Genomic DNA, 27,616 nt, shown 5'->3' with positions numbered 1-27,616 from the left:
GAAAATACTTAGATCCTGGCTTTGCCACTAAATCTTTCAAAAAAGAAAAGAAAATCACACAGGAAAGGTTTGTGTATATGAGAGAATTTTGCTTGTTTATGTTGTTAGAGCTTGATTTTGCTCTTTGAATGTAAGGTTATGTTTAAAAGCTGCATTCTTCTGGCATCTACTGAGGTTATGTTCTTCAGAACTCTTTATATGGACTAAAATAAGCACTAGTAGTTAAATAAATATGGTACAGTGAAAGCAAATGCTTTGATCAAGTATTGTTGACAAATGTACTGTTCCAGAAAGCTTTAAATAACATGTTTTATTTCTGTCTTGCTGTAGTGCATGGCATTAGATGAATCAAAACAGGTGGATTTTAAAAGCTATATGTATGTTTTAGAAACTGGTGGTTAATCAAGAATTAGAGTAGTGCAATGTGTCTGTCTTCTATTAAGTACATTTCAACACACATTTGGCAATAAATACATCATTTAGGTACATAACCAAACAATTTAAGGAAAAGTTCAAGAGAAATTACGACATTGCCTAAACTTTTGCATGTATCTTGAACCTAGCTACTTATTTCTGTTTGGATGGAGATTTCAGCTTTGGGTGGTGTTTATGGTGTCTGGAGCACCTGTGCACTGCAGCCTTCTGCAGGGGAATAGTGAAGACTTAGCTACAAGAGCCTCAAACTGCAGGTTGTCTTCCTAATATTTGTGAGATACTGCCATGTAGCTGGTCACTACTACTGCAGTTGTAATGTCTGTAGTGATTGTTATTCAGAACAGGGTGCCTTTTGATTTTAAACACATTGAGACCCTTGCCGTCATATAAATATGTTAAGGAGATTTCCTGTGCCAAAAACTTAGAGCTGTGATCTGCTGGATACAAACTACTTGATGAATTGGCACAAAAAGTGACAAGTTAGCAGTAGCAGCTTTTATATATGTGTTGCACCACAAAGCATAAAGCCTAAAAATGAAGAATCTCTCAGAATTTTTGGGGGTTTGAGATCTGAGCTGTATAAATGTGAAAAGGGATCCCAAGGTGTGCTGATTTTCACTGTGGTGGGGTTTTTTCTGAAAAAGAAACTGTTGAATCAGAATCTATGACATGGTTTCTGTTGAATATCAGTGGAGCCAAAAATTCACCTGCTCATCCCCTGGGTCTGATTTGTTGCCATAAGAGGTGGGTGACAGTCATCTGCAGTGGTTCCTTGGCTTCTGCAGCTGTTCAGAGTCTGAATCGTTGGTTTGAACATTGTTTGGTCTCAGTTTAACTTCATGCAGTAGAATGGGAAGTCTATGAAGTGTTGTCATACACTCTTTTCTTTTATCCCTGCTGTTGGACTTGACAGAAAATCAGTGCATTTACCTCACAAAGTATGGCAAAGCTCTTTCTTGGTGTGACTTGGTTTATTTTTTGTGTTTGTACTTCATAGCTTTCAGGAACCTGAGTGCTGCTTTTGCTTGAAGCTCGAGTATGAGCTCACACCAATTAACCTGAGGCTGAGATGTCAAAAGCAGGGCCTCAGTGTGTTTTTTGCTGATGCCCCTCTCCTGCACAGATTTATGGATGGAACCAAGGGGGTCCCAGCTGAGAGCAGAAAGCTGAGGGGGAACAAATGCAGGCCTAATTGTATTTCTGAAACGAAACACATGCTTCTATAATCTCTGAAAAGAATGGGTGAATCTTTCTGGTGTATTTAAGTGTCAGTTGACATATGTCTTGTCACCACCGTCTCTCTGACAGTTTATTCTTAAATGAATCCAGCTTTTTCACAGGTGTGCAAATTTTGCTCATAGTACTTAACATTTTAGAAGATAGGGCTTCCTAAACCACTGAAATATTTCAAAATGAAGACTTTTCTCAGGATATAATGCTTATTTATAGCTGTTGTGTAACTGTATCAGTAAAATACTACTAAAAAATGCCATGCCTTGTTATGCACCCCCTGATCTCAGGGTCCTAAGCATCTTAAGGAGAGCTGATGAACTTGCTTGTGTTTCTGATTTAAATGAAGTGTTTTGCTTTCAAAGCATGATGAAGCAGACAGATTTGATACCTCACTCTCCTTTGTTGGATTCAGCTGTATTTTATTAAATATACACAGTTCTGCACTGCCACTGCAGTGCAATGTCTGTGTTGTACACTTTGAAAGAAGGGTAGGCATTGTTGTCATGTAGTGTCCAAATACCATTTCATCATGGCATTTTTCTGGCAAAATTGCTTTGAAATAGAACAAAAAAATTATCCTTCTACTTCTGTGGAATGTAAGTTTCAGGAGTGCCATGATCATCTCTGGAAAGACTAGCTTTTGGAGTTTACATGAAAACCCTCTCAAAATGGGAAGCCTCAAGGTGTAGTTGCAGCAGTGGTGTACTTGGGGGTTCATTGAAAGCCTTTTTAAGTGTCCTGCAGACTGACTGCTTTCCCTTCTTTATTGCTTTACATTTTGTCAGAGTTAAGTGATCTTTGGTCTCAGGCGTCCATCCGTAATCCTTTGCTGTGGCAGGGCTATGGGGCAGCTACCTGAATGTAATGAGCAAACTCACCATGAAGTGGAAATTGCCATGTGGATAAGGTCTAGGGAAATTGGGTTTAAACGAAGAAAGCAATAAGATGTAATCTCCCAGGAGATCTGAAAGGAAATCAGATTGCACCGCCTGATTTAGGGAGGAAACACTGATTTTTGCCGATTTAGTTTTTCTGCTTTTACTTATCCTACGTGTCACCATACAGTCATTGTGTCTGTAAGTGCAACACTAAGGGAAAAAGATGTGTACGTGTTTTTTGTTGATAAAGCCCCATGTGTAAGTCCCTATGTGTCTACAAGTTCTTCATTACAGCACTGTCCCTCAGCACAAGCCACAGGATGGCTGTTAGATTGATTAGTTAAACTCCTGAAATGTTCTTCTTGGAGTGCCCAGCACTATAGGCTGTCCACAGCAGAAAGGAGAGATGTTTTCCTCACTTATAATTTAAAATAGGAAAAATGTCCAGCCCCGTTCTTCAGTAGAATGCAAAGGAAAAGGTTGTTAGGAATCTTGTGGGCAGGCTGAGATTTGGAGTATTTTTCCCCCTCAGCTAACCTTGGAGGACCCGGAATGGCTGCCTCCTCAACTGTAATTTCTTTGTTATCCTAACCCTTTGCTTAACCCTTAAGGCAGGTTAATGCCTTTCAGCTTCACCCTTGTCTGATACCTGAACTGGGGACACAAAAACCCCTCTGCAAAATATACCTGGTGACGCTGTCTGGTAGGGCTGCTGTGACAGGAAGACAAGGAGGAGACTGGCTGCTCTCTCTGTCCTGCTGTAGGCTGAGCGTGACCTTATTGTTATTTCTGGATGTGCTGATTCAGCGTGGCAGCGGTGTGTAATATATACAAAATATGAGTGGCTGCATATGTCAGATTAAAAAGTAAACAGGTCAGAGTGCGTCCTCTGATGTGTATTTATAGCACACTGACATCAGCAGGAGTTATGTACATCTGAAGGCAGATTCAGCCTGGGCAATAAGTGCAGAAAAGCGTGCCTCAAGCCAAAGCTGCGTATCGTATGTTTCAGTGAATATCACTTCTAACTGTTCTTATATATACCCTACTTACATTGTATATCTAACCTCAGTGATTAGAGCCTGTTAGGTATAAATGTGGTGACAAGCTGTACCTTTCTGGAGTTGCTTAAGAGTTACAAATAGGCATGACTGAGTAGTTGAAGGACATTGAATTAAACATGCTTGAATTAATAGGGTAATGATTGGTGCTGCTCAGAGCTATAAAATAAACACTAGCTGGAGCTCTGTGCTATGTGGCAACCAGATCAGCCATGGGGTTGCTGAAGTATTCTGAAATGACTCAAACTTTGTTAAGTGAGAGAGATAATCCTAAGAAAGCTCTCTACGTAGGCTCCCTGTGCAGTTAATGTTTTAAACCCCCCTTTGGCTTGTTGTTATGACTTCAAAGATACTCTAAAGCCTTTGTTAAATTGATCATTAACTCTGCAATGTTATAATTAGACATTTGAACTTGGCTGCATTCAAAAAGAAAATGCAAGAATGAAAATCCTGGCCAGCGTTGTTTCTCTGCAGCCCATCAGCATGGTCAGAGAAGGATTAAAGTTCCACAGGAGTTAAAAAGCAATGGGGATTGAAGGCATTAACCAGCCTTGCAGGATTGATAGGGAGCCATTAATCCACAAAGTTTTTCTTTGAAAGTACAGAGCGAGAATAATGTCAGGAACCTGAAATGGGTTTCTGCTGGAGATTTAAATTTAAGCTCATAAAGCATTCTGATGGGAACGTCGGGCTGGAAGCGTGCGTTGGGGAATCCTTAAGTTTGCAGCCCAGCAATCGAGCACGTTACAGCCATCAGCTGAGGGCTGCCACCGACCCCTTCCGAGGGAGGCTGCAGAGCCGGCAGAGCAGGCTCCGGAGGCGGCTCCGAACAATGGCTGGGAAGATTGAGGGTGGCTGGAGGCTGCGGTTAAAGTTTATGAGCTCCGGGGCTGGGAGAAGCTCAGCCCTACGTCTCCCACTTTCTTTCCTCAGCCTCTCCTGATGGAGCACAAGTCGAGACAACAGCTGGTAGCTACTACAGGCCCGGCTGCGGAGTGGATGGGAAAACCTGTCTCCATAGAAACAGAGCAGGCATTGCATGTGCTGCTCCTGCTGGATCTGGGGAGTAGCTGGCTGAAGACATCTGGTCAGTGTAGCCAATTCTCTGGGGAAATTAGCTCATTTCATCTGATAGTAACCACAGAAACTTTTGACTTGGTTTAATAGTATGATGCTGAACATGAGATAGAACCAACTGGTTCAGCAGTTTTGAAAGTCAAAGATTATCTAACTACTCTAAGATAAATATTTTGGTAAGGAAGGCTATTGCTTGTGCTCATTACCCCACTCCCGCTCCTCCCTGTGGCGATGTTTCTGTCTAATATTAGGTGATTCTTCAGTGTGGGGTGGGTTTTATGAATTCAAAGATAGTTTTCTCTTTCTAAATATTTACTTCTTCTGCTTACAAGAGCTCTTTTTATTATACAGTGAGCCATCTATGCCTTTCATCTTAGGCAGGTCTATGTAGTGTGAGATAATGTCTGTGTTGACACACTGTGGCCTGTAGTCTAAAAAAAGTTCACTCCCCACCCGCAAAATCTTGGGTCAGTTAACTCTTACACATTTTCAAAAGGAATATTCTGAACAGTTATGCAGCTGCATAACTGTTGAATATGTGTCAAAGTCTTGAGCTATTTAGCATCAATTAAACCAATTACAGATCATAATCTTGCGTACAATACTGGAAAATTCCCAACTGATTTTTGTGGAACAAATTCTGCATCCAATAGGCAGAGATTATATTGAGGATATGGTGGTTGGGTATGTTGGCTGTTGTTTTCCTGTTTATCATAAAATTTATCATCTCATCCTACAGCTCTGTGTAACACTGAGAAATCTGGAGGAAATTGAAGAATGGAAAATTTTTTCCATTAGCACATTAGAACATCATTGCATATTTTTCATATGCCAATAAATGATTGTAGTGGATCATTGCTTTTCTGGAATAATAATGCCTGCAGAAAAGTGTCTTTGCAGCAGGTCAAGAGGAACATCCTAATGTGTGGGGCAGAAAGAAATGCTTGATCTTCCACCACCCGCACCCACTATTGACGCCCACTCCTGGTTACAAATATTTGAGCTCAGTGGGTTGTTGTGACCATCGTGATCTAGAAAATGAAAATGTATGGGCAGCCATGAACTGTGTGTCTCTGTTTATGGAAGACCAGCAGGGCTGTCAGTCTTTGACAATCCCTACCCATGATTTCTGTTTGAGCACGTGGGGTTGAATGAGAGAAGTGTGTTCAGCTCTGCTGGACGACAGCAATAAATGATTTTATGGAGAGTAAGAGCTGCTGGCTTCCATAGTTCTTAAGAAAGATCTAAAGGACATCTAAAGGTCTTAACAGAAATCGAGAAATTATTATAATAAAGAAAGGGGCCTGAGTTTCCCCAATCAGACAAGTGCAGCAGATGTTCAAGGGCCCCAGGTGGGCTATATAGATGTTAATAAACCAGATGAGCTGAAATCAGTTAATGAAAGAAGTTTAATCAATCTGAGTTGATTCAAGAAGTGACTGACTACCTGATGAACGCATGTACCTTATTGAATGAAGAGTCTTTGGTTTTCTTTGTCTGCTGAGCTCATGCTCTGATGAACCAAGAGTTAAAGCTCTCTGTGGAGTTACACCATTGAAAGTGGGTGTCAGATTTTTTTTTCCCCCGCCAAATGCTTTTATTTCCTACCTGGAAACAGTAATGTAACAATGTGAAGCAGCATGTGTATGAGTGGTGGTAAAGAGGGCATGAAGGAAGGCTTTCCTTTTCCACTCTGCACTTCATACTGAGTTTCATGGCAAATTAACTGTCCTTGAAACTGAAAACCTCTTGGTTTCATAGTTTTAAATTTCTGGCTACAGGAATCAATAAGAAAAAATTGTACTTAATCAGAGAAAATTGATGTTATTATTATAGAAAGACTTAAGGTGTGAGGTGCTTTGTGGGTCTTGAGGTGGGTGGTTGTTTGCCTTTCTGCATTTTGTTTGCTTGTTTTTATCAAGTCAAACGGCTTTCGTTGAAACTTGCAATAAGTCTTCCTGAAGCTGGATGTTGATAAAAATTAGGGAGTTCTGGTCAGTGTGGTTATTAACATGAAATCTTTCCTCTCAGAGTATAGAGAGGGTATTTCTTTTCCACTGGGCTCCTTATTTTCACAACATTTTCAGGAAGCTTAAATCTCCTCTGACATGCCTGGTCGTCTGATCTGTCCAGATCAAGTAATGGATTTGGGAGTTTTGAGAGGGAAACCGGAGGTAGACAAGGTAATCACGTGGGAGAGCCCAAAAAGAGAGAACCCACACAAACATCTCTCTCAAGTGAGAACCGATAGTAAATTTCCTCAGTAAATTTCCTCTGCTTTTTATGCTGTTGCTCCAAGCTGAGTTCAAAGCAGTTCTTCTAGGCTGACTGGGTTTTTTTGCAGCTTTTAGCTATTAGATAGGTTATGTAGTGTAAGACAGTCATATATGCTGTCCCTTCATGGAAAAGGGTGTAGGTACTCCTGAAATCATAGCTGCTGACATCTCAACATGCCTAGGGCACTTGACATAATTTCCCTTTGTACATCCCTATTTCTCTCCCTTACCTGGAGAGAAATAGGGATTTTTACCTTGTTCAGGTACTCAGAGTTTGCAGTCCCCATGAGCTCACTTTCTATCCCAGCAGTTAATGCTAATTTATTTAATCAGTATAAATATTAATGTCGGTTGTATAATTGTTTCATAGTTATGAACATGCTTGAAAACACATCACATGTGGTTGCAGAGGTTTTTAAGGGTTTAGCTGGTGTTTGGAATATGGTACAATTGCATTTCTGATGCCTGGTTACATGCTGGTGTTTTGTTCTGTGTTTTCCTTTCAGGAAGCATAAATTGTTGATTATGTGGCTCAGTACTCAGTTATCAGTGGTGTAAGGGTGTAATCTTCCCTTTTCAACAGCTTGGTTCAACTGTGCTTGTCTGTTAAGGATGGCAGCTTGGCTTCAGTGGTCATCCTATTGATTTGGATGGGGATATTAAAAAATAATTTGTTATAGAGTGAAGAGGTGTCAGAAATCAGATCTGTGTATGTACCATGGGCAGCTTAGTGTTAAAGCCTCATGACTGAAGTCTAATCCCAAAACAAAATGTCAGAAGTATTCTTCCTGCCAAAACTCTGAATAGCTTCTTTTATCTTTGGGTGCTATGATTGTGTTGGCTCACAGGCAGAGCTGCACAGTGTACTGAGCAGCAGTAAAGAGGCACAACCTGAGCAAAAGAGGAGCTTCTCAGCTCCTGAAGAGGAATAAATACTTCAGTGGGGTTCCTTTGAGCCTGAGGTGTGACTGAATTATCTTTGTATTTATTTTAACAGTAAAACAAGTTGAAGGTTGAAGAAAACACCCTGCTTTCGCTGATTTAAAGAGTAGAAAGAACCACAGAACACGAAGTGAAGTTAAAAGAACTCCTTGAATGTTAAGGATTCCAGAAGTACTCTTTAATTGCTGCCAAAGCTAATGTGGCTGGAATTTCTGCGGAAGACATCAGTACAGTAGTCAGTACACAATTGCCTCCAGTTTGCAATAGATTCCCCTTCCCCAAGCTTATTCTCCCTGTTCTCCATGTTAAAAAAAAAAAATAGAATCCGCATTCAGTGTTACCCTTAACACTGAAACAGTCAAAGATGATTTCTTACAGCAGTGTGAGGAATTGCAGTGCTAACTGCTTGGTGTTGCTCTGCTCACTTTACCACCACCCTTGTTTGCAGTAGTTTTAAAGCTAAAAAGTAATTCAATTCCTTGAGCCTGCGCTTAATTCACAAAGTGTCTAAAAGAGGGCTTTCTTATTTTTTTCAGAGTAAATTAGCACCCAAGATGAACATAGTCCATGTCTTCATAGCATGAAATACCCATTACTATTACTCAAAGGGTGTGAAACCACATAAAGGATGGCCAGAGAGTTTCTACCACATCTAGAGCACCGTAAAACTTGATGTTCGGATAGGCACAGCATTTCTGGCTCTATCAGTGTGCCATTTGGGATAAGTAATGTGGCACATGATAGAAGAATTCTCTGATATAACATACTAAGGGCAGATTTCTAATGAGGAAATCTTTATTTTTGGGCTTACTAAAAACATGCACTCATGTCATCAGCTTTGCTATCCCAAGTGCAATGGCTTATAAATATTCAAATACCCAGTTATGGGACACAGCTGTAAATACTTTGCATATCTAGTAGGTTTCCTTTGGCCATCCAGTTGATGAGGAAATGCACATTGTACACAAGACAGTTCCCTTTTTAGTGTAATATAATTGTTATGAATTAAACCCTGAGCAAGTGACAGTGATTGACAGAGTTAAATGTGAATGTGTTGCATGTTGGGGAAAGGGAAAACACGAGGTTGTCATTAAAGTCATTTTTAGCAGAGCTGTTTGCGCTTTACATACACTATTCATGTGTCAGTGTTTTTGGTGGTTGTGCATCAGGACGCCCCCTCTTCTTCCTCTCACTTTGTTTTAGAAAATAACTTCGCCTGTATTTATTTATTTTGCATACTGAGAAAATATTGCTATAAAAGAATTTTTTACAGTGGAAAAAACATTATAACCTCTCAGTAATGGTGTGATGTGAAGAGTGTCTCATGTTTCAGTTACCACTCACACAGAGTGGTGGTTTGTGTCGTGAGTTAGTAAATATTGAGGGTTGGGTATGTTTAAAGCAAGGACCCACCTTTCTTTAGTATAACCTCTTGCTTCACTTCTGTAAGACAACTGCTACAAGTGTGAGTTTTCACTAGTTCCATTGTTGCTGAACACATATATTTTTGTGTGTGATGAGCATTTTTGGTTCCAGTGGGTGATCTTGGCTCTTTGATTTGTGAGTAAGGCCTTTGGTGTCCAGATTAGACTTCAGGTTTTTTGTTGATATCACATCTAACATCTAATGGGGTCTTGAGAGGCTTAAGCAGGACAGATATCCAAAAATCAGCTTTTTAAAAGCGTAAGCATTAAAAACTGCGAAGATATAAAGTGTAGGCTAAAACATTGGATGATCTTTTGACATCAAAAACATCCTAACCACAAAACAAAAGAAGTTTTATAATTATTGACAGAATTCATCTAACTGTGGAGTAAGACTGACATTTCCTTCATCACTTGCTGGGAAAAATTATTTGGAAAATGTTTACAAAGATATGTTTATTTTAATACTAATTTAGGCAACAATAATCTCAGATCAGAGAGAAGGGCCTAGAAAATTCTGCTATCCTTCAAAAAAATGCTTCAATGAATTACCTGGAAATATAGTTCACATAAAGAGCAGCTATGCCTCAAGCTTTAGAAAAATGAGTGCACCAATATGAAGTTGTGCTCTACTGCTACCAGTTGGACATTCTAATGTGTTAACGCATTTATAATGCATAACCAATGCTTTGGTTCTTCTAATAATGTGTATCTTAAAGTGTACTCTAAGTCTGACCTTCATTGCCCAATGCTCCAGCACAGAAGAGGCTCATCTGTCTCTAAACCATGCTCCTTGTGCCCATTGCTTTAAGTTACAATTGTGTTTAACTCTTCAACCACTGTTCTGCTGGGGGAATTCTTCTGCTCAGGTGGCTTTTGCTTGGTATTGTGCAGAGTCTAGAGTTTATTCTTGACATATCCAAGGCATTGGTTTTACAAGGTCCCTCCTTTTCCAAAGAGCTTTTGAGTATGGTGTTGCTGAATTCTGCCAAATACCAGCTTGGTGGTTTGTTTGTTTGTTTTTTTTATTTGTTTTGTTTCTGTAAAAATTCATTCCATATAATGCCCATTAGCTTCCTGAGGTATTTGATGTCTTGAAGCTCAGACCAGCTGCTACTGAGAAGGCTGTGGCTTTTTAAAGAATTTTTTTTTTCTTCCAGCAATGAATAGTGCACTTGTCCTTTATTTGTAAAGGGAGCAGAGGAAAGATGATAGTGAGTGAGTGGAGTTTCACAGAGCTGCAGTTCTCCTTTACTAACTTTGAATTCTGCAAAGAGCTGCCTCTGCACCATTTATTTATGTTGGACCCTAAACTGATAGAAACATGAATTCATATAAAAATATAAGTCTTTGCGCATAACGGTAGCTTGGTTAATGGGCTACGCGACTTCAGAGAGATCTGGCTTCTATCTTCATTTTGCAAATGTGAGTTCAGTTTGGTCTCTTTGGAACGCTATCAAAGCTCTGGAGAGAGTTTGCACAGCGCTGGCCATGTGCTTTGGTTGGTAATAAATTAAGTTCCCATTTCGGAATGCTCTAATCCTGATGCGCTGAATGATGGCCACAACTGTTCGGCGCTCGCTGGCTGGAGCGGGCGCAGGGAATTGGTGCCAGAGCAGCCTACTTGCCTTCACTATGTGAAATGGATTTGCCACTTAGCTGAAAATGCTGACTTTGTTGCCTTCAGTTACGTTTATTTTGCATGTCAAATAGCTCTCCTCTCCTCCTTCACAAATTTTAGAGGCAACTGTAAAATGCTGACTGAATGGGCTGTGTACATATGGCATCTGAGAGGGTTTTTATTAGCTTAAACTAGCACATGTGTTTTCCTGTGAGGAGTATTAAGTGCTGGACTGCAGGTTTAGTGTGTGGCTGTTTTTGCAGCTGTGTGGAAGAGCATGATGTGTATTCCCTAGAGCAGGCCAGGGAGAGAGCTCAAGTATGTTGAGGCAAAAGCAGGTTGTGTTTATGGGAATGTCAAACAGAAATACGGCACTTGAACCCTTATCAATGCTGAACCCTATGCTGCTAACTGAGTGACTGTCACCCAGGTGTGTGAAAGGATTTTGTTTCAGACCTTCATGTTTTTGTACTGGAAATTTGTCCTGCCAGATGAGACAAAAATTGTTTTCTTTTTTGCCTTTTTTTTAAATCTGGAGGAAGTTGAAACCGATGTTAGTCACTTAAGATTTATTTCTTTTTAAACTCTTTTTGAAGAGCTTGTTCATTGCTCAGGCCAGAAATCCTGGTTTTGGAGGATGATTTTTGAAAACATGCTTCTTCTAGAAGAAGAGGATATCATGAGTAAATGTGTAATTAATGTCCTGCTTTTGGTGACCTCTCGCTCTTCTTACTTGTGGAAATTACATTACATCCTTGAAAGAAAAACCAAAAACCACATAGAGAAGAGCAGCAAGGCCAGAGCTGAGGATCCTGAAGCAAGGCTAGCACAGAGGACCATTCCATATCTTACTTCCAGGAGGAAGGACTGGGCCTCGGGGAGATATTTTGCCTGCACAAGAGGGTTAAGAAGTTAGAACTTTGTCAGAAAGAGCTCCTCTTCTGCATACTCTGTATCTGCTTTTGCAGGAGCAAGTTGTTGAAATAGGCCATAAATAATTAGCTCATTAGCTCAATGTGGGGGCCTCGTGATGTCTCTGTGCATATCCAGCTGTACTTCCATCCGGAGTGCTTCTTGTCTTGAAGCATTCGTGTGGGTGCTGAGTAGTGGGTTTTCAAAACCACCAGGACAAAAATATTTTTTTATCAGTGCTCCTTTTAATTTCAAATGTGGTGATGCTTCCTGGATGCTATTACAATACGGCCTCAACAAAAAAAAGTACATTATGTCTGAAACTACTAGATTTCAGGTGTTGCTGTTATAAAATTTTATAGCAGGTGACCAGAACCTGACCATTACATCTTAAATATGCTATCTACCCTTACATTCGCTTTTAGCTGTACAAAGTGGAACTACTGCAAGTTAAGCTAGGCAGATCATGGCCAAATTCTTCCTTTTGTTTCACTCTGCTTACAGATAAGAGATGCTATGCAATATTTATTTTCTCTTAGAATGGAGTAGTGTTGTAAGATGATAGTCTAAGGGTATAAAGGAAATATTCTTTGCTGGGAGTCACAGTGGCTTTTATTGCCCTGTACTTTGTGGCTGGAAAACAACAGGCATACAGTCTCTTCCTGAGGTCCCTCAGTGAATTCCATGTTGGCTCTGGAGCAAAGGCAAGACTTATGAGCTGCTTGGTGTAGGGCATGGTGGGTATGAAGTAGCTTTTTTAAAAAGGAGTGAGAAAGGTTGTTTAATAAAAAAGCATGCAACAAGATACTTGACAGGATGAAAATGCTCAGATCAAGGAAAGTAGCCACTGTGTAAATAGTGTTATTATGACAGTTCTCTGTAACACACAAATACAGACTTGCTTGGCTTACACTGATTTTTTAAAATAGTCTGTAGCAGTTCCTTCTACTTGTATTAGCATATTGTATGTACTGATGAATGAGTTTACGTATTTGTGAACTGTGTTCATGTGTGCTTCATCTGAAGTGTAGGTGAATAGTTCCTTTGAATTCAGTAAGATATAAAATTAAGCATATGCTGCACTGGGTAGAAACCAGAGCATTTTTCAAAGAGAGGGTCCTGAATGAATTCCTTCTAGAGACTTTTATGAAGCCCTGAATAAGAGGTCCATGAAACAAACAGAAAAGGAATAGGGATTTTTAATAATTTTTGTATCAGGGTTAGCACGTTGACACTTTCTCTCTTGCCAACTACTTTGGGTTTGAAGTCTACTTCTAGAGCATACTTTGTGATGGGGGAGAGCTGCACATTAAAACGAGTTCTGTAAAATGAATGTGCAAGCCCAGCTTAATTCACGTCTGCAAATTCCTGGTGGATATCATCGGCAGCCACATTCAAAAGCTAAAGACAACTGCATTATGAAGAGACCTGTGCAGGAGTGACGGTGTGCAAAGCTGCTGTAAGGCATCCATGCCTTCACGTGCAGAGTTACACCACTGACATCTGAGGCCTTTTGGGGCTGGTGGAAAAATTCCAACTCCCAGCATTTGGGTTTGGTGAAAACTCTAGTGAGAAGAGAGCAAAGGAAATCAGCAAAAGGCTTTTTAAATACACCTAAAGGAGTTAGGTGCCTGACTTCTTTTGAAATTCAAAAGGATTTGGTTGCTTGGAGCCTTTGGAAAAAATTCAACCCAAAATTGCAGGCCTGAAGTATTGTTTAATGGTCCCAGTGCTATTGTTCTGTGCTCTCAGCACTGATTAAGGGAAAATAAAAAAGCTTCATCACAATCAACTGTTCTTGCTCTGTCTCCTGGTAAGCATCCCTTTTTTTCAGGACATGAACAGTAATGGAAACATTATGTCATCTTAATTTAAAACATAATAAGGGAGCTTTAATGATGTCCAGTAACTTGGGATTAATATGGGCCTCTGAAGGAGGTGATATAATGTTTTTGGTTTTCTGTAGCCTCTTTAATCATTTGGTGCCCAATTTGCCAGATAAAGAATTTTAGCAAATGAAAAACCAGTCTTTTGAAAGAAAGGAACAACCAAGGGTGTTGGCTTTAAACATTTTTTAAAAATGTAGCATTATTTGTTTTCCTCTGAAAAGATGTAATTTACAAGCTCTTTGGAAGTGAGGAGGTTAAGTATGGGGGAGAAAAATCTCCAGTCCTAAGTAGGGGTTTTGAGACTTGCTGTTGCTCAGTAAGTGTTTACATATACGAGAAACCACTTGTCTTTCTATTTTTGATCTTTGTACTTGGACAAGTTGGGATTTTTACTTTATTGAGTCTTTGTGTGCTTGCCTAGGCCATCTGATTTTGCTGTTCTGTGTATCTTAGAAAGCACAGTACAGCTTTCAGGAAAAAAAATCCTGCCTTTCTCAATAGAACAAAGAGGGGCCTCTCTGTACAAAGTGGGTGAGATTAGAAGAAACAGTTGCCTTTGCTGCTGTTAATTTGCATGCCCTGCTCAGGCTGTACAGAAGTGCTGTCTGAAGCGTTTTGCAAGCCCTGGTGTGTCAGGTGAACAGTGTGCTGAGGAGTGGGCTCCAGGTCTCTGAATTATCATACAGTCTGTAGCGTTTGGGTTTTGTGTAAATGCAACCTGTTGCCACAAAGAGGATCAGAGGGCTGCAGCACCTCTCCTGTGAACACAAGTCTGGGAGCTGGGATTGTTCAGCATGGAGAAGAAAGCTCTGGGAAGACCTTAGAGCACCTTCCAGTACATAAAGGGACTACAAGAAACCTGGAGAGGACTTTCTACAATAGGATGGGACAAAGGGGAATGGCTTCAAACTGAGAGGTGCAGGTTTAGATCAGCTATTAGGAATAAATTCTTTACTGTGGGGGTGATGAGGCACTGGAACAGTTTACCCAGAGGAGTTGTGGGTTCCCCATCCCTGGAAGTGTTCAAGGCCTGGCTGGATGGGGCTTTGAGCAACCTGGTCTAGTGGAAAGTTCTTCCCCCATGGCAGGGGTATTGGAGCTGGGTAATCTTTAAGGTTCATTATGAGAGACATGCTCCTGCCTTTTTTTTTTGACTTTTGAGGAGTAGAGAGATGCTGTATCCCTGCTTGTTAAGATGCTTAGCCTGGTTGTTGTCCAATCCAGCTACACAGCCCTTGACTGATGGCAAGTGTCCCGTTTGTCACTTTACTTCAGCAGATCTGTTGTCCCCTCTCTTGGCTCCTGCTTGTCATGACTGCTGAAAAAAGCTTGTGGCAGGGTCCTTGCTCCACTACTGCTGCCTGAGACTGTGAGGAGGTTCCACTTCTCTGTAGCAGCAATATTCCATTGTCTTGGCTAAAAAATAGCTTTCAGTGCAAGTAGAGCCATAGGAATCTTACAGCTGAAGGAATGGTTGTTGGCATGCAATCTCTACATAAGCTGCATGAGGGATTATTTAATTGTTTAAAGAAATCTGTGGGAACTTTATCATCCTTGAAGCCAGATTTAATAGAATTGTGGGAATAATGTGATTTATCTCTCCTATGAGGGTAATGTAGTAGAGCTTGTGATATTGCAGATATGGGTAAAAATTGTATTCCCAGTGAAATGTTGAGATGGGAGGAAATCCTTCAGTACAAGAAATGTGTACTTGTGAGTCTCAAAGCTGTCCCCCTCACCAATGCCTCTTGTCTTCCTGTGCCTGTCATCTTTCCTTTCTCTTAGCGCAGACACCTCCATGGGAGATGCAATAAGCTGTATGCACTCTTCAGTTTTGGGTGTTCTGTAGCCAATCAGAATAACATAATGGTACACTTTGCCTCCTTCCTCTTAAAGCATGTGTTTTACCTCTCTTACATTTATGGAGTGCATTGAAAAAAGTCTAGGGACCAAGTAAAGAGATTTTTGTTTGTAATAGATTTCAGTTGACCTTGTCTAGCCCTCCCACATCAAATGGAATTTAATTGCCTGAATGTGATGCTCTGTGACCAGTTATAGTTTTGAGGTCTACAGGCAGAGCCTGTTCTCTATAGCAGAACAGGCAGAGCAATATGTTCTCTATACAGATGCATTCATAGCCTCCAGAGACAATTTCTGTATCTGTTAAATAGCTGTTGTTGTGGTGTCATGATTTTTTTTGTGTTTTTTCCTCTCAAGTTATTAATCTAATAGCTTAAAAACATTTCTTTCAGTTAAGTTTTAGGGCCCTGTGATTTCTTTTGGAGTTGCTACTGTACTTTATTTCACAGTGTAGGTATTGGATGTCTCCCATCCAAGGTTTGTAGCTCTTTCAGAACAGTGGGGATTGAGAAGTAAAGGAAGGGCTTTTCCAGATGCATTTATTAGCAAAACACCCTGGGAACTCTGGAGGTGTGGACTGTACTAGCAGATAGCATGGGTATATTTGTCAGGCAACTGTGTTTGTATTGATCCTGCTCAAGTTCCTTCATTGGATGGTGAGAGCTGTACTGTAACCAGATGATTAAATTATGCCATGTTTTACTTGGCTGTGCTGGGATTATGTGGCTGAGAAGTCATGAATATGGCACAGGGCATAGCTGGGCTGAACAGGAGGGAGGGCAGGAGTGAGGATACCATGTAGAAATCAATAATTAAAGGAAGAAAAAGTATTTTCTCTTGACACAGCCCCTGTATGCCCATAGTGTGCATGTATGTGTCTGTCACATCTTAGAGGGCTCCTTATACCATGTAAATTTTTAATCTCAGTGTTGCATTTCTTTTTTCACCCTGTAGAAAGATTTCTGTTAAGTTACATTGGGTTGAATGGGTCCTTGCACAGTGTGTAGTGTTTGTGTGTATGTAATTTTAACCAAGAAAACTCCTCTACTGAGCTTTAATTCCCATACTCACCTGTGTTTTTCAGGCAGTTATTGTCTTCTAGTGCGTGTAAATGTCATGTTAAGTTGGTAATCAGAAGAATAAAGGGAATGTTTTGGTAGCTCAGAGGAACATAACTAATGTACTTTTTTTATTGTCTGCAAGTTTCTGGCCACTAATATAAGAGCCCACAGACAGAAATTCATCAGCCTGCCCCACCCCCAGGAGACTACTTATTAGATTTATGCAACACAAGATATTAAAAACACTTTTGTCTGTCACAGAGCCACGGGCAGGGGAGGGGGAATTTGCCAGTTGCTAATGGATACCTGGCGGTTTTGTGTATGACCATGAAGAACAGCTTGTGCACTTTCACCCCCGATGTTCCCTGAATAACTTGGGTCTCATTTAGGTCAATAAGCCTTTATCAAAACGTCAGGAGTGAAAAATGTGTCTTGGTGTAAGCCGACTGGTCGTTCCCCGCAGTCAGCGGAGTCTATGGGACAATCAGTGTTCCCTGAGCTTGTCTGCATGTCACGCAAAGGGCTGGGTGACAGTAACCATTGAGTGCGTGTCTGTCCCATTGTCTTTGGGACAGCCCCCATTTGCATACTTGCCGGTGTGCCTGTTAGCCAATGAACCATGCAGGGCTTTAGGAAGCACGGGCACAGCTCCCATGCAAATTCCCTGCGTGGGGAACGCTCGCTCCTTTGCAGCACAATCCGCGCTTTCTCTTCCTGCCTTCCTCCTGTAAAACTGAAGCTGTGATCCTGGCAGTCCGCAGGGCTGTTTGTGGGTCCATTGTGCTAAAACGTTACCTTTTTCTCTGGCTTTTTCTTTCCTTGCCAAGGTAACCTTTTTCCCTTCTTTTGCTTTTGGCAATTGCTTTTGGGGATGTCTGAATGGTATTATCTGTGCGATCACACATGATGTGAAGCCTTATATATATCCTTATATACCCTTATATATCCCTTCCTATCGCTTCCTCAGATGAGCTATTTTGAATGAAGGACAGCTTTTGCTTCCCGTGTGGTTGGAATTGTCTTTTGCAAAGGGAATTTCCTCCATGGTAGTAGTGATGAAGGGAAATGTACTAGTCCTCTGCAAAAGGGAGAGCACTTGAATATTAGGGTATATTGACCAGGTCTGTGAAAGGAATACAGTCACCTGATCAGAGAAGGTGCTCTGATTTCTGTGACAATTCCACAGGACCTCATGTCAAGCAGAGTTTATAATTCTCCCATTCAATTTTGGTTCGTAAGTGACATTAGACTGGACAAAGGGAGAGTTTCATTGCGTTTGAAGCTTGTCATAAGACACAAGGTTTCCTTAAAGCATCTGGTGCAGCTGCTGTTTCTTTCAATTTATGATGTTCATTATGCCTTTAACTTATTGAAAAACATTTAACAATAATTCAATTTTAAAGTAAAAAAAAAAAAAACAGATGGAGGGTTCTGGTGGATCCTTTCAGAAGGAAGGAAGGAATCTTCTTTCAGAAGGAAGCTGTAGAAGAGATTCTTGGCTGGATTGAAGAGCCTGTTCATTACAACCAATGCTTTTGATAGTTCTATTATATCTTAAAAACCTACCTTGAATACAAGTGTCTATAAACAATTGTGATGTTCTACTGCATCTGACATCTTGCATAGGTTATGACACATCAAAATTAAGGGAAAGAGCCCTGGCTCATGTTCTACCAGCTTGGCTAGAAATGTCATGAAGTTGAACTTAGACAATTTCTTGCCCTAAGATGAGCAGGTTTTTTATGCCATCCAGTTTTTTTAGAGCCACAAAAATATTATAGCAATGTCAACTGATGCCTAACCTTTTCCCCATTATTTTTACTGTGTACAGCCATATTATTTTGCTCAGTATTCAGGGCAATGTCCCATGCATTTTTGAAGGTGATAATGTCTCCCATTCATCTTGACTAAACTAGGGCTGTGTCCTGGCTATTTCAGTCAATTAAGAAAATAATCATAAGTACCATCTTGAGTCCTGTTTGCCAATTTGTTATGCAAAACAGCAGTGAACCCTGCAGACATGTGAGAGGGGTGGATAGAATGTTCAACAGCACATTGTGTTCTCTGCAGTTGCTCTTTATGTGGAATCACGCTTTGAAACAAGGGCTCATTCTGTTAATCTGCACTAACCTGTGTAACTGTGACATGTTGAGACTGGTTTCTCAGCTGCACTCTTACTTAATGCCATGTGTTGTGTGTTTTCAATGACAAGCCACTCTTACCATCTCAATAAGTAGATTTTGTTGTTGGCTCTGATGGAAAATGTGACCATTTATTAATTGAGTTGGCCAATAAGGGAGGATTGTAGCTCCCTGATATACACGGAAACCATGCTGGGTATGCCATGCTTATCTAGTCTGTGGAAAGCCCAAGGTTTATCTGCACATTGATGATGTTCCAAATAGGACCTAACTGTACCTCCGTCCAATCAACAACAATATCAGGTGTCTTTGACATCTGTCACCTTGGAGGCATTCCCAAAGTCATACCTGAGTATAGGTGAGTAGTTTATAAGTAGCTTGGTACCGGCAGTGCTGCAGGACTAGATCTCTGTTTCTGCTGAAGTCGCCAGATGCTGACACAAGGATGGGAAAGGTGTGTTAGAGAGCTCACTTTGTCTTCAGTGTACCTGGAGACTGACCTATTGGTGATGGATACTAGAAACATTTTTCAATCCATGTGAGCTTAAAGGGACACTGAAAAAGTATAAATTAGGGGGAAGTTAAGCTGATCTGGTAGATGGTACATGAAGCACACCTCTTCTAGAAATGCAATAAACTAGCAAAATGCTCATCTTCTAAATACAGACTCCGCTTGTTTGCTTTGGCTCAGTCAGGAAATCTTTTGTTTGAATTAGACCAAGTGAATTGCACAGAATGGTTTTCAGTTTTAGTACAAGTAGACAAGCCAAACTGCATGCAATCAAAGTGTTTCATTTTGCTCCTAATATTTTCTTCCTCTATTCTTACAGGTGTTTCTATTTTATTTCAGATCATTTTTGCTATAGTTGATAAATAATTTTGCATTTTATTTATTGCTTTCTAATACATTCTGAAAAGAGATGAAAGACATATATGGAGTAGAAAATTAACTTTGTTCCCCGTGTGTTTCTTGTAGGAAATTGTATTAGTGGTGTTCTTTGGAACAGAGTATGTGGTTCGGCTATGGTCAGCAGGATGCCGCAGTAAATACGTGGGAGTGTGGGGAAGGCTTCGTTTCGCTAGGAAGCCCATTTCCATCATTGGTGAGTATGCAAAGCTTGCAAAGTCAACGTAAACAGTTAGTAAAACTTGCCCTGAAGGCTTTTAGAAGTTGAACTTGTGTAGCACTTGAAGCCAAGTTAGAGCAGGAGCTCTTGTCATTAGTGTGAATGTAGATCTGAATTTCCTTTCAGGAACTCATGGCACTGTCATTTGAGAACAAATGTAGCTTGGTTTGTATTTTCAGAAATGATCTTAAGCTTTGCCAGGAATAAGTCTTGGCTGTAGTCCTGTCTACTGTGACCTGAGGATCCCAGATACTGTACAAGAGCCCCAAATATATTTTTTCAAAGATACTGAACAGCCTTTTTTTCTCCCTTTAGCAGCCATTTGACTAGCTTATTATGAGTTTATTTTGCACTCTAATTGAGCTGTGTGTCACACATTGGCGTGCAATAGATGCACTGCAGTTGCTTTGTGTATCAGTTGAATTAAAGTTTTCAGTGATGCATTTGGAGCTGGACCCCTCAATTTCATTGGGATTCAATTGGCTTCCTAAAATGACTTTAGGGTTCCTGGAAATTACATCCAAATATTCCATACATGTCACTAATCATTGTTTCTTTTAGAATGCTTGTCATTAATTTTAACAGTTTCACCAAAAGAAACATAATTCAAAATCAATCTGTATTTTCTTGGCCAGCATTGATAAAACAGTGTAAAGACCTTTTCCCTGAACTTAAGTACTTGAAATCTATATGGACTAAATAAATTAATCAGGCATTGGAAGAGGAGTATTGTTGTGGAAGAATAGTAATTCTTGTTCTGTGACATTTTCCACTACTCAGAAACATTATATATTGTTGAGTACAGGACATAGGTTTCCATAAACTATCTACAGTTTTTCCGAATGTAAATTACAAAATTTTGTACCTGGGTATTTTTACAATTACAAAATTTATTTTGCTCCTCTGTGCATCCATCCATCCATCCATATATGTGTGTGTCTATATGTATATGTGTAAATAGCAACTGCATCTCAGGTGTGACTGCAGCTATAAAAAGACTTTGCATCTTTTCCCTCTGGCCACAATCCATTTCTCTCAAGTGCTAGAACACTAAGCATTCTGAAACATCATCCAAATTAGATCAGTTTGGAAAGCAAAATGTAGTTCTGCTGTCCCAGATATGGATCAAGAATTATTTAATTCTCCAAAATAGAGAGTTCCTTTCCAAAATTTACTAGGCCTGAGGCATGTAGATTTAGAGTACAGTACTGACTGACTTAAACTAAATTAGACTCATACCCTAATTTCAATTTTCTCTCCCTTTTAGGCCTGGACAGATGAAATGATAGTAAGGCAATTTTCTTATATATGAAATTAACCTTAAAATCTCTGTCAATTAAAATCCTGTCTAAGCACAGAAGAGAAAATAAGAATTGGAGAAGAGAGAATAGATGGAAACTGCTGAAATTCCTCCTGGCTTAAAGCTAGTAAGAATTCCAGGCTGCTTGACAGTAACTTCTCATTCCTCTAGACTATGGCCAGCTTTGACCCATCTTAGTACAACCTTTCCATGATATTACACGGTGGAATTTTTTTATATGCCACAATTGAGATCTCTTGATATATAAACAAAGATATTAAGTAGGAGTGACTGTTCAACTTGTTAAAGTGATACGGTCTTTGGTTCTAGTAGTCTTGTAGAAGTATTGCAAGATGCTGGTAATTAATTTTCTTCTATTGACTTTTGTTTTCCAGATTTAATTGTAGTTGTTGCTTCGATGATAGTTCTTTGTGTGGGCTCTAAAGGTCAAGTCTTTGCTACCTCTGCTATCAGGTAATTATATGCAATATAAGCAAGTGGTGCTATCTGACCAAGGTGGCGTTTCTTGTTTTGTTTTAACTTAGCCCCTGTTTCAATTCTTGCAGGAGAAAATGAGTCACTGCCCAGTGTGATGTAATAGAGCAGATCACTGATTGTGTATTGCTGATCCCATGAAGTGTAGGGGAGATAAAATTTTGTTGTATCACTTTTGTGGTTAGTGGGAAGCTAACCCACAGAGAAACTCATTCTCCTTCCCCCTTTCCCCAGCTAGGTGGGTTCTACCCAAATCCTGGTTTAGTTTCTTAGCTTAGTTTTATACCAATTCTTTGATGCTTCATATCTCTGACATCTTCAAGATGCTTCTTTATAAAACGTCTGTGATTGTGAATTCCTGATGGACTGAATCCACCTTGTGCTCAGGAAGGTCACACCCCTTGGTTTTCTTGGATGAATGGGTAGCTGTGGGCTTTGCTATTCACACTAGCTGCAGCCATGCTCCAGGATTGCAGTGACTCCCATAAAAAGAATATTTTAAAATATTACTGGACTGTGTGGTTCAAATTGCCTATGAAATTCCTCAAAGATAAGGAAATCAGATCTTCATTTAGCTGGTTCCATATCTTGTTTTTTCATCGTGGTGAACATGTCAAATATGAGTTGATGAATGATTTCCAGAGTGTTTACAGTTTGTGTCCAAAATTCCTGAATCCTTGAGTTATCCTTACTAGCCATGTCTACAAAGGTCAGTTCTTCCCTTGGACAATATCCCCAGATGGTCTTCATAACAAGAGGAAAGATGAGTGAGTGGGTTGAAAAGACACAGGCTACTGAATCTAACATAAAATACTCTGTGTCTCTTAAAACTGTGCTTTGGAAGCCAGAGTTCCTTTTTCCACCTGTGTTTCTTCTTGTGTGTTTGGCCTGTCAATTAATTTGAAAATGGTGTTGCAGGGGCATCCGATTCCTGCAGATCTTACGGATGCTGCACGTTGACCGTCAGGGCGGTACCTGGAGGCTGCTGGGGTCAGTGGTGTTCATACACAGACAGGTGAGTTTGGGCACTCTGATGAGGAATGGCACAGCTGATGCCAAAGCTTTGCTATTCAGAACAGCCTACATTCAGCCCTGCTGCTGGTATCACTTATGTTTAGTGTGGAGGCAGATAGTAATTTATTTTAACCAAGTGTGGTTGTTCTGCCTTATGTTCACTGCCACTTCGGCAAATTTTGACTTGTAGTTGGACTCAACCACTGAAAATGAGACTTCTGAAAGTTAGTTCTAATATTTCCTAAAATGTATTTAAATTCCAGAGTTATTTTGAATCTGACACTGTTTGAAAAAGTTACCCAACTACTTTTTGGTGGCCGGAAGGTTAACAAGTCCTGTGTGATGAGGTCATTTTGACTCTTTGTTGTCTATGGATCTCGGTGGATTTTTTGTCAATTTGCATAGCTAATACTCAGTGTCAATATTTTTTAATTGCTGAAATTGCATTTTTCTCTTCCAGTTGTCTTTTATAACCCACCAGTGTTATGAAATTTAGGTGTCTCAATGAAATCATAATGCCGTTATTTTGATTCTCTTTGCAGGAACTGATAACTACACTCTACATTGGATTTCTAGGCCTGATTTTTTCCTCTTATTTTGTGTACCTGGCTGAGAAAGATGCTGTAAATGATTCTGGAGAAACGGAGTTTGGCAGCTATGCAGACGCCCTGTGGTGGGGAGTAGTAAGTATAGCAATTTCACATGTTAACACTGTCCAGTGTGGAGTAAAATTCAAGCAATCATGGAGTAAGAGCAGCACTTTGAAACAGCTTCTTACTGCTTCGATACACTTTCATGGAATTTGTAATTCCGTGACACTACAAAAATACTATAGAAGATCAGTAATATTACGTGGTGTTTGCAGTCTCATGTGATCTAAAGTTATCACATTACATTAAAAAAGTGTAGACACACATGTTCTATTTCTTTATCCTGTCTTTCCTGCTGGTACAGTGATTATTTCTTGCTGCCTTTGTCATGGTAGTGTTCAGCTGTCTAAGATGCTAAGTGTCTTGCTAACTCAGGGCTAGTTTTTTTGAGAAGGCTGTGTTGTTTTGGTTTTCTTTGCCCATCTTTTTGTTGAGTTGGGATTTTTTCCTTAAAACAGTTACCTGTGTTTTGCAGTTTGACCTGTGATTGTAATTCCCAGTTTATTCAGAATGGACTAATTCTGGAGCAAGAAGCTTTTAAGGTAGATAGGATATCCAGGGACAGGACTCTTCTAAGGTGGTTATATTGCTTTGGGAGCCCCTTAGTGTCTTTACACAGCATTTCTCTGTGCTATATTGTAACCGTCTCATTTAGAGATTTCTCAGCTAAGTTGCTGCCACAACTTCAGTGTAAATGTATCTTTAGTTCTGGTAGTGAAATTCTCCTTTATTGGTATTAGTAGTGACAGTGTCTCTTTGTTTATTATATTAACTTACTGGTGTGGCAGCTCTATTCTGGGATTATATTTTCATAAACATTTTAATTTTGTTGCTTCTGCTAGTTACTATTCCCTCTATCGTTCTCACAGGATATACAAATACTAGGTTGGCAATTTTGTTCTGGGATTTCCCATCTGTAATTGTTCTCATTTCTGTGATTGTTCTTATTTCTGTTTCCTATTGCAGTTCAAAGAAAGATAGTTTTTGGAAGCTGTTTTTCCTTGTCATTAGCATTCAAGCAATGGCAGTTTTTAATCTGCTTTTATTCTATTAGATTAATCAAACAAACAGTCATCAGTAAGTGCTACAGATCTTTAAAATGCATAGACATCACTGATAACATACTTGCACTTTCAAAATGTGCTGATCTTCTAGAGCTTTTTCTTTGCTGCTTAAAATCAAAAGGCATTGCTTCTCTTTTTTTTGTTAAAAATAATGCTAACTAATAAGTCTTCTGTATAGGCCTGAAAGCACTAACACCTCCATTTCAATAATAAAATACATATACGTATTTAAGAACATATATTTAGAAATATTTTTGATAAACGTCTGCATGTGTGTGCTCATATAGTCTTCTCTTTTCAAACCATCACTTGCTGTTTGAGGAAGGAAAGAGCCATTGATGAGCAAATCCACTGCAGGTCTGCTGGTGCTGAAATGCATATGTAGCCCTTTTTGAATACAACAGGTTTTGTTTTGTTGTGTTGTTTTGCTGCTATGATCTGCTGTAGATTTCTTTCTTCTTGCTGTCTGCCATGGTTAAATACAGGCTTTCTTAGGAGCAGAAGACTTACTGTGTAGCACAAGAAAGTGGCTTTCTGTCAAGTAGCTTTTTTCAGTGCTTTCATGTCATTATGGCATTTTTATTTTCCACTACATTGGTCAGATGACTCAGTAATTAACAGTGGCAGATGTAGCTGCATTTAAAAGCACATGCTGTCATTGGCGTTGCCATTAAAAACTGAGTGTGTGACAGACCAGATTGGCTTTCTGAAAATACAGTAAAACCTCCCATAGAAGCAACACGATCTGTCAGGATATTGAAATATTCTCCTTTCAGGGAATTATTGTTCAGTTAATGGGTGTGCCAGTTATTTTGTCTTCCTAATTACAAAAAACTTATTTCATCAATACATTTAATTATGGTCATATTTTTCTCTGTTATAGCTTCTATTGTGTTGCAGTGTGCCACATGAAGTGTGAGACTGCATTCAATGAACACATAATGTAATTTCTTTAATATTAAAAGTAGAATTAGGTGTCCATGTTCTGCTCTAACACACTTCTACTACCTGCTAAGAAGATTTAGCAGAACAAAACTGAGAGGTATTCAGGTCCATCCATTTCTGATTTCTTGGTACTATAATATTCTTCATTCTTTCTGCTAGGGAAAAAACCCATAAAATTTAGGAAAACAGGAAATACCCATTTTCCAAGAGGAAAATAGGACAGAGAATTTCGCCCATGGGAGCTGTGGATGTCCCATCCGTCTAAGTATTCAAGGCCAGGTTGGATGGGGCTCTGAGCAACCTGGTCTAGTGTGAGGTGTCCCTGCCCATCTCAGGGGTTGGAACTTGGTGGTCTTTAAAGTTTCTTCCAACCCAAACCATTCTATAATTCAACAAATAGCTGGGAAGTCACAAGGATTCTTCCTAATAGAGGTCTCAAACTCGTACAAAAACCTTCTCAACTGTTAGACCATGAAAGCTTTGGTTATGCTTAGCCAGAATTTTCCAAATTGCTTGAACACCACAAATGAGAATGCTTCAAAAAGCCCTTGACAGTGTTTTCACACCCCTTGTCTCACTGTCTAGACTGTGCATTTTTGTTATCTCAGTCTGTGTGTGCACTGCTAAGTTCTTTGGGCAGCAGTAACAGAATATGCAATATAGCTGAGGTAAACCATATAAAAGGTCTGTGTTACCACAACTAAACCTAAGTGTGCATCTGGAGTTGGGTACTTTCATATTGCTGTGCTTGGCTGACTGTAGGCACACCCTTAGGGTGCATAACTTGTAATTAAATGTTCCTCATTGTCATTGTTTTTACTTATAAATCTACATTGCTTTTCCATTTTCATATGTAAATTGGCCTCCTGGGCTTTATTTGAATTTCCTTGACAACTACAGACTGTAGCTATTTGCCCTGTCAGTTATGGGCTTGAAGAAACCTAAAGAGTTTGAACAGCATAAAGAGTTGTCTGTATTATTCCTCCTTTAGAATGCAGTGCAAGCTGTATAAATTCTGCCACTGGCAGGATATCTGTACATCCTTCAAAAACAGGTTTAGTTTTAGCAAGTAAAATAAATGTAATGTGGTGCATCTTTCAGTTCTCCAGTGCCAATATTCAAAATAACTCTGCATATACTGTCTGTCATGTCCAGACTGACAATTTTAAAGACCTTATATTAAATTTAAGGCAAATAAAACCAGGAAAACATTAAAAATAAAATTTAAAAAGCAGGTACTTAAAAAAATAGGATAAATGTTCTCATCGAGTCTGTCAGAGATGACCACCTTCAGAAAGCATTACCTGCTCACTGTCTCTGGGGGTTTTGTGGGTCTTAGCATTTGCTTGTGGCTTGTTGTGGTGTTGTTTTTTTGTCCCCGTCTCTCTTTGAGCATTCATTTCAATCCTATCTCACAGCAACAGAGAGGAGCTCTGTTTTTGATATCCACTGAATAAACACACAATTTCCAACCTTCACTTTGGCACAAACATGCCTCAGAAGAACTGTGCTAACAGTCTCTTTGATCATGAACACTATTTCCAAAAGCAATTATTGAATATACCCATGCATGGATATTTCTCTGTGCCTTTTGCTTTGAATTGAAGCAAGCAGTTTTTTGTAAATAACAGCTCTACTTGAGCATTTATGGTTCCTTTATTTATTACAGTTTAGAAGATATACTTTTTCACTAAGGACCAAATTCCACAGAACATTTACAAGTTTATTTATTTTTAAGCATACGCAAAATTAGTATGCTTATTTTTAAGCATACTAAACAATGTCCTGTTTAGTAAAGCCCATGTGTGTGTGCTAAATGTAAATTGAAAATCAAAGTTGAGGGAAAACTTTGCTGAAATGTTGAAGGAAATTCCACTCAAAACTGCACATGCATAAAACTTTTGCTAAATTAAAAGTAATCTGACTTAAATTATAAAATAGTTGGACATACATTTCAAAAATAGCTTCATGAAAAATTATCTCACAGATCTTGTGTTACTGAGAACCCTTTTCTCCACTCTTCTCAATTAAAAAGGCTGTAGAGAACTGTACACTGACTTCAAGGTTTGACAGAAGGGAAGATGTCATTTTTAGTTTCTATGTAATTTTCTGTGTGGGACCAACATCTGTATACACCTGTGACATCCTTTTTTTAAAAAAAATTTCTGCTGTTGGGGATTATGTGTTTGGATTTTTTCTGGGTGATTTGTT

At 39.5% G+C, this 27,616-nt stretch overlaps 1 protein-coding gene across 1 annotated transcript in view; it reads left to right on the top strand.

Moving 5' to 3' along the window:
• KCNQ1 (potassium voltage-gated channel subfamily Q member 1) overlaps positions 1-27,616 on the top strand; it is a 330,334-nt gene that overhangs the window by 58,549 nt on the left and 244,169 nt on the right. Inside the window, exons 3-6 of the mRNA XM_059474699.1 lie at positions 19,787-19,913; positions 21,633-21,711; positions 22,651-22,747; positions 23,289-23,429. Of these exons, the coding sequence (XP_059330682.1) occupies positions 19,787-19,913; positions 21,633-21,711; positions 22,651-22,747; positions 23,289-23,429 (444 nt within the window). The remainder of the gene's footprint in view (positions 1-19,786; positions 19,914-21,632; positions 21,712-22,650; positions 22,748-23,288; positions 23,430-27,616) is intronic.

The sequence above is a fragment of the Ammospiza nelsoni genome, chromosome 6 (genome assembly GCF_027579445.1).
Source record: "Ammospiza nelsoni isolate bAmmNel1 chromosome 6, bAmmNel1.pri, whole genome shotgun sequence".
In the NCBI taxonomy this organism is placed as follows: Eukaryota; Metazoa; Chordata; class Aves; order Passeriformes; family Passerellidae; genus Ammospiza; species Ammospiza nelsoni.
This window is presented reverse-complemented; position numbering and strand designations above follow the sequence as displayed.